General features: G+C 51.8%; 1 protein-coding gene across 4 annotated transcripts in view; it reads right to left on the bottom strand.

Annotated features, from left to right (window-relative positions):
• The window catches only part of ADAM9 (ADAM metallopeptidase domain 9), a 197,428-nt gene extending 185,572 nt beyond the window's left edge, over window positions 1-11,856 (bottom strand). The window contains exon 1 of one of the 4 annotated variants that reach the window (XR_013390808.1): window positions 11,643-11,856. Coding sequence is in view for 2 of the 4 variants with exons in the window: in XM_077919267.1 (XP_077775393.1) it covers window positions 11,643-11,730 (88 nt within the window). In the remaining 2 variants the exon portion in view is untranslated. The remainder of the gene's footprint in view (window positions 1-11,642) is intronic. The other 3 variants (XR_013390807.1, XM_077919267.1, XM_077919266.1) reach the window with 3 other exon arrangements.
• Between the last annotated feature and the right edge of the window lie 1,605 nt (window positions 11,857-13,461).

Below are 13,461 nucleotides of genomic sequence, written 5' to 3' on the forward strand. Positions count from 1 at the left end.
GCAGCCCAGAATTGCATTGGCTTTTTTAGCTGCCGCATCACACTGTTGGCTCATGTCAAGTTTGTGGTCAACCAAGACTCCTAGATCCTTTTCACATGTACTGCTCTCAAGCCAGGTGTCCCCCATCTTGTATTTGTGCCTCTCATTTTTTTTTGCCCAAGTGCAATACTTTACATTTCTCCCTGTTAAAGTTCATCTTCTTTGTTTTGGCCCAGTTCTCTAATCTGTCAAGGTTGTTTTGAAGTGTGATCCTGTCCTCTGGGGTGTTAGCCACCCCCACCCCCAGTTTGGTGTCATCTGCAAATTTGATCAGGATGCCCTTGAGTCCATCATCCAAGTCGTTGATAAAGATGTTGAATAAGACCGGGCCCAAGACAGAACCCTGTGGCACCCCACTAGTCACTCTTCTCCAGGATGATATTTATTCCTCCATAAATATATCATAGACGCCCCCCCCCCCCGTCCTTATAGACCAGCGGTCCCCAAACTTTTTTAACAGGGGGCCAGTTCACTGTCCCTCAGACACTGTTGGGGGCCGGACTATAGTTTGAATTTTGCAGTGCACAGAAAGAGCCTTATCTGAAACTGCTGCCAGTCAGTGTAGGCGATACTGAGCTAGGTGGAACAATGTTTGGAAACTTGCTTAGGGCAAAAGGGTAGGAGGCTGAGGACATCTGGAGAGTGCGGCAGCCGGATCCAGCCAAAGCTCACTTTGCCTGGAGCACTCAAAGTGGGGACATGCACGATCGGTTCTCTCCTCCTATTTCCCAATTCCCAAAGAAAGGGAAGCGAGAAGGAGGGTGGGCCGGGCTCACCTTTCTCTCCTTCCTTCCCACGGAACAAGCCAGCGGAGGGAGGGAGGCTGGAGGGCTGCTGCTGCTACTGTTGCCACCTCAGGAAGAAAAGGCACGGGAAAAGGGGGTGGGGAAATGGGAGCCCTGCCCTGACTGGCTCCAAGGGGAGAGAGATCCAGCCAGGGACTCCTCGCTCACCACTGGAGACATAAGTACAGGAAAAGGAGCCGAGTTTCCCCCAGAGGAAGTGTGGGAGGGGGCTTGGAAGCATCGCTGAGAGCGAGCGGGACCGCATTCTGAAGGGGAGAGGGGGAGAGAGTTAAAGCTCGAGGGGGGGGAGAAGAAAGCCGACCCCCCCGGTCACCTGGGATCCCCTTTTCTCTTTCCCCAAACACTCCCAACCTGGAAAAACGAAAGCAGCCAAAGGGGAGGTGGCACAAAAGAACTCGACTCAACAGAGCTGGGGGGGGGGGGAAATGTTTTGGAAAATAATAATAAAATATGTTGCTGCCGCCGCCAGATTGAACCCCTGGGAGGATTGGGGCCCGGAACAGAAGGAAGAGAAGCAGCACCCACCCCACTCCACAAAACAAGGCAGGCTGGCGAGCAATGGTGGCCAGCACCAGACACTGCTCTGTGGGGCTTTCGGCATGGTGCCTCCTCCTCCGAGGAGACCCGCAAGTGGCAGAGGCGGCTGCCAAGGTAGGGGCGCTGCGACACAGCCGGATCAGATCAACGCCCACCTTGTTTGTTCATGAGCAAGGCCCTCAGAGGTTACCCTGGTTTCAAGCGCGTTTCAGAGCTTGTAATGGAGAAATGGGGCAGTGGTGATCCTGCACCTCCTTCCATCGGGAATAAGGCGGCGGCGCTGGCTCTGCCTGGGTTCAGGACCCTGGTGGGCCAGATGTGGTCTGCGGACTGTAGTTTGAGGACCCCTGTTATAGACTGATCATCTCAAAAGGGCTCGTACTGCACATTCTATGATCAGGAAACCCATCTAAGAAGTCTGAACTCACTAAACAGATTAATTGAATCTGTTTGTGTTTTGGTTTTAGGCATCCTCTTTGTTTTTGATGTGTACTTCCTCTGTCCTTAATTTGTCCAAACATCTAAGCAATTACAAGTCTCTTTAGGAGATGCTGGCATGAGAGCTTTTCCTACTTCCTGTTCTATACTATGAATAGGAATGGGGGCAATCAATTTAGTTTACATTTAAAGGCAAACCTACCTAACTCGGACTTTCCAGAATAATGCACAAACTGAAACACAGCTATCCTCTAAAAGCTGCACAATTTTGGAACCAAAAGAATACATACAAAAATACATATTTTAGGATATTTTTAGGTGTGCATAAAAATGCATATGTTCATTAAAATAACATGAAAAATACATTATATTAGAGGAAAGTGCTTTTCAAAAAAGTGTGTGTTAAGAAGAATTGCATATAAAAAGGTCTCTATTAAGAGAAATTCAGAGTAAAATGTTGGTGAATTTTTATGAGTTTTAAAAAATAAACAAATCACAAAATGTTGTTGAAATATGGAGAACTGAACTTTCAGGACAGACAAAAGGCAGCCCTTCTTCACACAGCTCATGGTTAAACTATGGGACTTGCTCTCACAAGAGGCAATGATGGCCACCAATTTTGATGGCTTTAAAAGAGGATTAGACAAGTTTATGGATCCGTGGTTCCTTCTCCACAGTCGCAGGCAGCATCCTTCTCAATGCCAGTTCCTGGGAGCCGCAGGTGGGCAGAGGGTTGCACTTGGGCTCAGGTCCTGCTCGTGGGTTTCCCATCAGACATCTGGTTGGCCACTGTGAGAACAGGAAGCTGGACTAGATAACCCATGGGCCTGATCCAGCAGGACTCTTCTTATGTTCAGGAGCTTCAAATTCCAAAATGCACCCTGCCTATACAAACTGCCTATACAAATAGGGTGGGCCTCCCTCCAATATTATAATCATGAAAACAGCACCTCAAACAAGGGTGAGGAACCTCAGTTAGACCCAGCAGGGATCCTAATGTGGACCACAAGATGGTTCTTCCCCAGCCCTGCCCACCTGCTTCGTATCTGACATTAACGTTTTTTCCTCTGGGAGCAGAGCCTGCATTTGGCACCTTAAAAATTTGCTACCATATGTCAGCCGATCCTTGTCTATCCCTGCCAAAATGGGGAGGGGGCTACATTCAGCACTGAATTTAAAGATTTGTTATTTTATGTAAATTGCTTTGGGAATTCTTGCTAGGCCAGCAAAGTAGCATAAAAATGTATTTATAAATAAAATAGATAAAGAGGTTCCAGGTTAAAGGGCCTGGATGGGATAGCCCCTGAGAACCACATGAAGAACATGGTGTTTCATGGTGGAAGAAATGTGGGATATGAAAGAAGGAGGGAAGGAAGGAAACCTTTAAAGTATTGTTAAAGTCACTGAACTTAACTGTAATATATGCCATTTTAAAGCCTGTGCTTTGTAGTTGTGGGGTGGGGGGTGGAAGAAGGTGGTGGAAGAATCAAACTGCCATTATCCCATCACAGGAACACAGGAAGCTGCCTTATACCAAGTAAGACTGTTGGTCCACACTGACCAGGATTTCAGGCATCCCCACCAGGAGATGCCATTGGAGACGGAACCTTCTGCATGCAAAGCAGATGCTCTGTCCCTGAGCTATGGCCCTGGCATGTCAAATGACCAGCAAATAATTAAAAAATGGTAACCATGGTGACCAAGAAAATGAGCTGTAAACAAGAAGTCCCCAGATCAAAACTCACTTCTGCCATGAACAACTATATAGGCAGGTCTCTCTCTCAATCCCCTCCCTCTCACAAACTATGTAGCATTTCACAGGTTGCTATCATGTGTATTTTATTGATTGATAGAAAAAAATAGTTATATACTGCTGTATCATAAAGATATATCACAGCAGGTTACAACAATATAAAAACATAAAACCAAATAGTAATATCATAAAGAGTTAAAAGCAAGTTAAGGGCAAAAATAAAATAAAAACAAGTACTGAGTTCTCATATGCCCTAACACTCTATTGAATAAATGCTATACAGTCTATAATAAATAAATGCTATACAGACACTCTACCCTGCACTGGCGTGCCTTCCATACATTTCAAAGTGATCTGAACAGCAGAGCTTCCAAGCAGCTTGAGCCCCCCCAGAAAGCAGCCCACAGAAGGACAAAGGGCACTGTCAAAAGGATAAGCCCCAGTCGGAAACAGCAGCTTCCCTATGGGAACCAATTGCTGCGGAATAACAGCAAAGAGGAAGGCTGCATTCAAGCTGAGCTCCTGGACTTCTCGAATCATCTGACAGGCCACTCTGGAAAATAGGGTGCTGAACTTGGTCTGATTCACCAGGGCTCAGGAACACCTTTTTTGGTATATCGCTGTGGGTTAAACCACAGAGCCTAGGACTTGCCAATCAGAAAGTCAGCGGTTCGAATCCCCACGACGGAGTGAGCGCCCGTTGCTCGGTCCCAGCTCCTGCCAACCTAGCAGTTCGAAAGCACGTCAAAGTGCAAGTAGATTAATAGGTACCGCTCCGGCGGGAAGGTAAACGGCGTTTCCGTGCGCTGCTCTGGTTCGCCATGCTGGCCACATGACCCGGAAGCTGTACGCTGGCTCCCTTGGCCAATAAAGCGAGATGAGCGCCGCAACCCCAGAGTCGGTCACGACTGGACCTAATGGTTAGGGGTCCCTATACAACTTTGAACCAAGATACGGGGGGAAATACGTCCAACCCTGACCTCCCCAACCAGCCACTGCAAGAGCATCCTGTGGAGCCCATCCAAAGATTCCTTCTAGAACTGGTCCGTGTTAAATAGTGGGTAGACATGGCAGACGACACAGCGATTTCTCCAAAGCAGCTCTTTATTTTGTAAGCTGGAACAGAAACTGAGCAGCAAACAGCTCAGCCGGCCTGCTTTTATAGGCAGCTAGCTGTCAACATTGTAGCAACAACAACCCAGGGTTTCCCGCCTAAAATAACTGACGTGGACCTGAGTGAAAACTATCTACAGTATCCCCCTGCTGGCCCAGGGTGAGAACTTCTGTACATAACACCCCTCCCCACCGAGATAAGGCGTTAGTTACAATCGTAATGGTTTCCTTATATACAGCACTACACGTAATGGTTCAATTAGGCACAAAAGCATGTCGGTTACATTTCCCATACTTAGACCAACAGTGATACATGTCCAACAACATAGTCCTTTAAATAAGTTGGGCGCTTGGAAACTCTGCCAGACCGCCGGGGACTGGTAGCCAAGTCCGGGGGGCCACACAATTCTTGCTGAGGCTGTGGTGCGACCCTAGGTGGCGTTGAAACCAAATCCCCTGGATCCGCTGCTGTGGGTGGAGCCTCCGCAAGTGGAGTGGTCTGAGTCTGTGGTAAGTCTGGCAGACCCTCTGAAGCGGCTTGGTTCGGCTCCACGCTGGCAGTTTGCGAGGGAGGTGTAGGTGGAGCCTCGCCATCTGTAAGTGTCTCTTCTGGAGCCACAAGCGCAGTTGGGGGCACCACGGTAGTGTTCAAGTCCCCAACCCTGCGCCTAAGCTGGTCTATGTACCGGCACCACAAGCGTCCGTCTTCGAGTGCCACCTGGTACGAGCGAGGTCCAGTGACTCCCACTACTGTGGCTGGCACCCAAGGAATGTCCCCCACATAGTTCCGGGCAAAGACCTGGTTTCCTGGAACAAATGACCATGGCGCGTTGGCACAGCCTGGGGGTTCGGCCACGGCAAAGTCCGGGTGCAGCCGGTTGAGCGGTGACCTGAGGCGGCGGCCCATAAGCAGTTCAGCAGGACTCCGCCCTGTGGCCGCATGAGGGGTGATGTGTTGCACGAACAAGTATTCGGCGACCCGTTCGTGCCAGTCTCCCCGGTCCAGGCGTGCCAGTGCCTCTTTTGCTGAGCGCACCATTCTCTCTGCTTGCCCGTTGCTGGATGGATGAAAGGGTGCCGTTAGGGCATGGCGGATGCCCAGTCCCAAAAGAGACCGCTCAAAAGTGCCTGACGTGAACTGCGGTCCGTTGTCGGAGACGAGGACATCAGGACACCCATGCGTCGCAAACAGGCCTCGCAGCACCCGGATGACGGCCTCGGTAGTGGTGGAGGGCATCAGGGCCACCTCCAGCCATTTGGAATAGGCGTCCACCACTACCATAAAGGTCCGGCCGTGAAAGGGGCCAAGCCAGATTGATGTGCACCCTCGACCAGGGTGTCTTTGGCGTCTCCCAGGTGTGTCCCTTAGCTGCCGGTGGTGCAGGCCTCGATTCTTGGCACGCTCGACAGGCGGACATCCAGGCAGTGATGGCATCGTCCATGTTAGGCCACCAGACATAACACCGAGCCAACGCCTTCATTTTGACAATTCCCGGGTGGCCAACGTGCAGAGCCTCCAGGACACGTTGACGGAGTCTTTGGGGAATCACGACGCGGTCTCCCCACAGCAGATAGCCGCGATGAGCCGAGAGTTCATGTTGTCTGGTTGCGAAGGGCTGGAACTCCGATGCAAAAGGCCCTTGTGGCCACCCCCTCCACACCCAGTTGAGCACACGGCTGATGGTGCGATCCTGGGCAGATGCGGAGGCCACAGTGGCAGCCGATACAGGCGCTGCCGGAAGATCCTCAATCAGGAGGAGCGATGAAGCTGGAGCCGGGTCTTCCACAAACGCTGGAAGAGGGCAACGGCTGAGGGCGTCGGCATGGCCCATTGATTTCCCCGGGCGATGGATGAGCCGGTAGTGGTAGGCAGCCAGGAAAACAGTCCATCGCAGCATGCGCGGTGAGAGGACCGGTGGAGTTGGACGATCACCGGCGAGGAGGCCCAGGAGCGGCTTGTGGTCAGTGATGAGGTCAAAAGTCCTGCCATAGAGGTATTCATGGAACCTCTTCACTCCCGCCACAAGTGCCAGTGCCTCCTTGTCAAGCTGGCTGTAATTCCGTTCCGTTGGAGATAGTGTCCTGGAAAAGCAGGCGAGCGGTGCTTCTCTTCCGTCTGGAAAACGGTGACTAAGGACAGCGCCGATGCCAAAAGGTGAGGCGTCACAGGCAAGGACCAGCGGCCTGGCTTCACTGTACTGTACCAGCACACTGTCCGATGAAAGGAGAGCCTTGACCGCGTTGAAGGCCGCCGTCTCCCGATGACCCCAGGACCAAGCCGTCTTTGTGCTGAGGAGTCGGTGAAGAGGCTCAGCCACCGTGGCTTTGTGGGGCAGGAACATGTTATAAAAGTTCAGCAGCCCCAGGAACGCCTGCAACTCCGTCTTGTTCTTTGGGATGGGGGCTTGCTGGATAGCGCGGATCTTGGATGTGGTCGGGTGAAGGCCGGAGGCGTCGATAAGATAGCCCAGGAACTCTACCTGTGGAACGGCGATCTGGCACTTCTCCCTCTTTACCTTGAGCCCGGCCTCTTGGAACCTGGTCAGCACGGCACGGAGGCGCTCGAACAGCTGCTGGTGTGAGTCTGCAGACACCAAGACGTCATCAAAATATGGTACCACGCCCGGAAGCCCTTGCAGGAGACGCTCCATAAGGCTTTGGAAGATGCCAGGAGCCACACTCGCCCCGAACTGCAACCGGCGGCAACGGAATGCCCCTCGGTGGGTGACAATCGTCTGGGCTTCAGCAGTGGCATCATCGACGGGCAGTTGTTGATAGGCTTGGGCAAGGTCCAGCTTAGCGAAGACCTTACCCTCACCCAGGGAATGCAGCAGGTGTTGGACAACAGGAACCGGATAAGCGTGCTGCTGAAGTGCCTTGTTGATCGTGCACTTGTAGTCAGCGCAGATTCTCACCGACCCGTCTGGCTTGACAGGCGTGACGATGGGGGTTTCCCACTTGGCGTGGTCAACCGGCTCCAAAACTCCTTGGGCGATCAGCTTGTCCAGTTGTTCATCCACCTTAGCCTTGAGAGCAAAGGGAACCCGGCGTGGCTTTAACTTGATGGGGGTGACTTGTGGATCAAGGCTAAAGGAGATGGGCGTACCTGTATATTGCCCCAAAGTGCCGTCAAAAACCTCGGCAAAGTCTTTGACCAGACCCTCAGTCTCTGCGTTAGAGATGCAGTTGATGCCGGTGACTTCCAGGCCGAGGGCATCAAACCAGTGTAGCCCTAGGAGGCTTGGCCGCTGACCTTCGACCACCACCAACCGGAGCAGGCCCGAAAAATCCTTGAAGGCGATCCGGAACCGGCCAACGCCTACCACGGGAATGTCGTTTCCCTGGTAGTCTCTCAGGTGTACGCGGTGAGGATCGAGTTGCCTTTTGGACACTCTGGGTACCAGTCTTTTGATGGTGCTCCAAGACACGATGGACAGGGCAGACCCGGTGTCGATCTCCATGTCACATGGAGCTCCTTCAATGAGCACCATGACGTTCAGCTTGCGTCGCGTAGGCGAGTCGGTTTGGCCAATCGTGGTTCCAGACGGGCAGCGGCAGTTGGTGAGAGCGAAACAGCTTTCCTGGGCAGACTGGAGTGAAGACTTGGACTTGCGAGTCGGTGAAGGGGGGGTGTCAGATGGAGCCGATCGGCAGACCTTAGCGATGTGGCCCCTTCTGGAACACTTCCTACAGATGGCGTCTCTGAATCGACACTTGGCACGGGAATGCTTGCCTCCGCAGCCGGCACATTCCGGTTGGCCCTTGGACTTTTGTTGGAACTTCCTGCGCTCCCGCTTTGTCTGGTGCACGTCATCTTCACTGGAGGATGCCTCATCACTGCTGGCCTCTTCATGATGCACTGGAACTGGCCTCTTCATGATGCACTGGAACTGGCTTCCTAGCAAGACACGGGCTGCTGGACTTGTGGATCTCCTGGGCGGAGCGTTCAGCAGCTTCTGAGGCCACAGCCTCCTCAATGGCTTTCTGTAGCGTGAGGTCTGGCTTGGCGAGGAGATGCCGTTGCAGATGGATGTCCCGGACCCTGCAGACGATTCGATCCATCAGGGCATCGTCTAAGTCTCGGAACTCACAGTGCATTGCAGCCTGTCGGAGGGCAGTGGTGTAGTTGCTGATTGACTCCCCCTCTGCCTGGTTCCGGTGGTGAAACGCATGGCGGGCAGCAATCTTGGACGGCTTTGGTGCGTAGTGGTTGCGGAGCTTCTCTTGGATCGTGTCCCATGGTGTTGCCTAGACTGCTTCAGGCGCAACCAATGCTCGGGCCGTCTCAAACACCTCAGGCCCACAGAGGCTGAGGAATAGGCCCCGCTTCCGTTCCTTTGATACTGCTGTCAGCTCGTTGGCTTGGAGGTAGCAGTCGAACCGAGCGAGGTAGGAGTCCCATGATTCAGAGGCTGGCGCAAACGGCGGTAGAGGCACGAGTGAAGCCATGATTCCGATGGATGGAACACCGTGTTCTAGCCAGAACTGTCAGCTCTGAATTGGTTCTGTCCAGTGATTTCGCTCTGTGATTCAGCTCAGTTCAGAGGATGGCTGCATCTGGCTGTGCTCTGATGTCCACCGATCCCATCCTTGTCGCCAGTGTTAAATAGTGGGTAGACATGGCAGACGACACAGCGATTTCTCCAAAGCAGCTCTTTATTTTGTAAGCTGGAACAGAAACTGAGCAGCAAACAGCTCAGCCGGCCTGCTTTTATAGGCAGCTAGCTGTCAACATTGTAGCAACAACAACCCAGGGTTTCCCGCCTAAAATAACTGACGTGGACCTGAGTGAAAACTATCTACAGTATCCCCCTGCTGGCCCAGGGTGAGAACTTCTGTACATAACAGTCCACTTCCTTGGAACTCCCTTGCACTGCACATCAGAGAAACACCTCCTCTAAGGTGTTCCTGATTTTTAATACTATAGAATCATAGAAATGTAGAGTTGGAAGGAATCTCGGGGTCATCCACTACAACCTCCTGCAATGCAGGAATCTCAGCTAGATTTTATAACCAACCTCTGCTTAAAAGCCTCCAGTGAAGGAGAGTCCACAACCTACCAAGCAGTGACTAGAGGGACTACATTGGTCCCCAACATGTTTCCAGTAAATTAGAGTATTAAAGTATTAATCTCTGGTGCCTCCTTCCCAAAGCCTGGGAAGCTTTTGCTCGGCTTAAGGAAGGAGGCACAATGCTCACATGAGACATCACAATGTCACGACGGCACCCCAACCCCATTGCCCTCACAAGCTGGCATCTCTGGCCCTGTTCCCCTACAAAAAAATTCACTGCACGCCCCGAGAGAGACTGTCCCACTGGCAAACCACTCTAATGGTCAGAAAGTTTTTTCAAATGTTAGTTGGAATCCCTTTCTTGTAACTTGAAGCCATTGGTTCAGGTCTTAGCTCTTGAACAGGAGAAAACAAGCTTACTCAATCCTCCATGTGACAGCCCTTAAGATATTTGAAGATGGCTATCCTATCTCCTCTCAAGATAGGATCTCAGACTAAACATTTCCAGCTCCTTCAACTGTTCCTCACAAGGCTTGGTTTCCAAACCCTGGATCATATTGTTTGTCCTGCTCTGCACACCTTCCAGCTTGTCAACATCCTTCTTAAATTGTGGTGCCCAGAACTGGACACAGTATTCCATGTGTGTTTTGACCAAGTGGTAATACGACTTCCCTTGATCTGGATACTAGACTTCTGTTGATGCAGCCTAGAATAGCATTAGCTTTTTTTGCTGCTGCATTTGTGGACTCGTGTTCAGCTCGTGGTCCACCAAGACCCCTAGATCCTTTTCACATGTACTGTTAGTAAGTCAGGTGTCCCCCATCTTATATTTGTGTATTTGGTTCTTCCCACCTAAGTGCAGAACCTGACATTTGTCCCTATTGAAATTATTTTTATTAGCTTGGGTCCAGTTCTCCAATCTGTTAAGGTCATTTTGAATTCTGATTCTGTCTTTTGCAGCATTAGCTACCCCTCCCTATGGTGGGAGATGACCCCTATGGTGTCATCTGCAAATTTGATGAGCATGCTCCCAATATTATTTTAAACTTTGTATATTTATATTGTTTTTATATGCTGAATTGTTTTAACTGTTTTCAATTGTGCAACGGTTTCATATATGACTTAAAGGTAAAGGTAAAGGTACCCCTGCCCGTACGGGCCAGTCTTGCCAGACTCTGGGGTTGTGCGCCCATCTCACTCAAGAGGCCGGGGGCCAGCGCTGTCCGGAGACACTTCCGGGTCACGTGGCCAGCGTGACAAAGCTGCATCTGGCGAGCCAGAGCCGCACACGGAAACGCCGTTTACCTTCCTGCCAGTAAGCGGTCCCTATTTATCTACTTGCACCCGGGGGTGCTTTCGAACTGCTAGGTTGGCAGGCGCTGGGACCGAGCAGCGGGAGCGCACCCCGCCGCGGGGATTCGAACCGCCGACCTTTCGATTGGTAAGCCCTAGGCGCTGAGGCTTTAACCCACAGCGCCACCCGTGTCCCGACCATATATGACTTACTAGATTGTAAATGGCTTCGGAATGCCTTCTTGGAAGGGATTCTTAAAAGAAAGAAAGAGCTTGTGCCTGCCCGCAATAATTGACCAAACATTTCCCTGCTCTCTTATACAGAAGTTCCCCAGGCGCTGCTCCGACCAAGGCTTGCTTAGTGCCAAGCGCGCGCGTCCGCAGGATCTCCAGAGTGGGGAGTCCCCTCCACAGGCGGGCGCGGGTGAGGCATCCCGGCTTCCTTGCCAAGGTTCCCGAGCGGAAGAGGGAGAAGAGGGTGGCGCTTCTGTCCAGGGGATCCGCGGGGAAGGATCGGGGAGGGGGAGGGGGAGGCTTGGCTCTTGCTCCTCGGAGATCCCCGGCTGGCGCGCGCCGAGGGGCGGGGAGGTCGCCGGCCAAGGAGAGCTCCGACGCTCGGAAGGAGGGGAAGGGAAGGGGGTCTGGACTCACCTGGCCGGTCGGCCTGCGCAGGCAGCGCCCCGAAGAGCAGCAGCAGCAGCAGCAGCCAGCAGCTCCGCGCGGCCCGCACCATCTCCATCCCCGCGCCCGGATCGGGGCTCCGAGCAGCGGCCCCTCCGCTTCTGGAGCGTGCGCGGCGCGGCCTCCCAGTCCCGGGACCACCCCCGGGGAGGAGCCGGCTCCGCCCCGCCCGCCCGAGGGCGCCGGAGGGCAGGACGACGAAGCTGGAAAGAGCGGGAGGGCCAGCGGCCCAAGAGGTCCGGCCGGCGGAGCAGCGCAGCCGCAGCCGGGAGAACTCTCCCGACATGGACACGCGGAGCCCCGCCAGACGCGCGTCCCTTGGAATGCGCCCTCGAGCCGCCGCCTCCGTTCGCTTGGCTGTTCTGTTCTGCTTGGGGGGTTGGAATATTCCTGGAGCCCCAGATGAAAAAAATGTCTATTTAAAAAAGGAAATGCATATATAACTGAAGGCAAATTAGCCAAGGCTTGGTAGGCATTTACTAATCTGAAATATTAACGATTGAAAGACCATAGTACAGTGGTACCTCAGGTTACAGACGCTTCGGGTTACAGACTCCGCTAACCGAGAAATAGTACCTCGGGTTAAGAACTTTGCTTCAGGATGAGAACAGAAATCGCACGGCGGTGGCACAGCAGCAGGAGGAGGCCCCATTAGCTAAAGTGGTGCTTCAGGTTAAGAACAGTTTCAGGTTAAGAACGGACCTTCGGAACGAATAAAGTACTTAACCCGAGGCACCACACCGTGTTTCTACTCAGCTCTTTTAAGAACACAAAAAGCCTTGGGTTAGATCAGGGATTGAAAACCTGAAGCAAAAATGCATTTATAAGAGGGGGAACTGTTTGCAAAAATGTGTCTTATTAGATGAAATGCTTACAAAAATGCTGTTGAATTTTATGGCGAACAATGCAAAAATATGGTGAACTGGAGAGAACTGAAGGAAACTAAACTTGAGAGATCCAGCCATCCCTAGTATGAAAGAGGGAGAATTTTGGTTCCAGTGTGGGCATTAAGGTGTTGGGGTAAGAGCAGCCTTTCATTCAGTACTTCTCAAACTGGTGGCCCACAAAGAGAGGAACAAGGAGTTCACTGACCTAATACTGTCAGTTGACTACTTATTGTGGGACATTAGGCATTTGGCAAGTTAGCTATGAAGCTAAGAATGCCCTTGAGGAGGTACCCTTTTTAATCGCATCTTCTGTCTGATAGCAAAGATGACAATGAAATGCCTCTTGGTTCCCTATGGTGTGGCTATCTGGAGACACACAACAACAAACAAACAAACAAACAAACAAACAAACAGCTTATTTAAGAACAGGCACCTCCTGCCCAGCCTTGCACTTCCTGCCATCAGCTAAAAACTGGATCTTGCTTTGTGTACAGACATTTTCTGTGTTTGTCTTATTTGTCTAAGTGGCATCTGGTTGGGTGCTGCTGAGACAGGATGCTGGTCCTTTGGTGGTCCTTTGGTCTGATGCAACAGCAGCACACTTCTGAAGTTCTAAATTTAACTTTAAAGAGACAACACCTGGAGCTGTTTGGGCTTTCATCATTCAAATGTACAGAACCACCCCTCCCTCACAAGTCAAAACAAGGGCCTCATTCCCTTCCAGATAGCATTCTGGGGTGCTTATTCCAGTGGTGGGCAACCAGAGTGAAAAAAGTAAGCAGAGCAAAGAATGTGACCTTTCTACAGTGAGTTGCAGTCGCACAAAAGCAAGATGGTTCAATGCACACACTTCTGCTTATCCTCTGTCCAGGCAAGCAAGAGGCAGCATCACAATATAATAT

The sequence above is a fragment of the Podarcis muralis genome, chromosome 15, assembly GCF_964188315.1.
Source record: "Podarcis muralis chromosome 15, rPodMur119.hap1.1, whole genome shotgun sequence".
In the NCBI taxonomy this organism is placed as follows: domain Eukaryota; kingdom Metazoa; phylum Chordata; class Lepidosauria; order Squamata; family Lacertidae; genus Podarcis; species Podarcis muralis.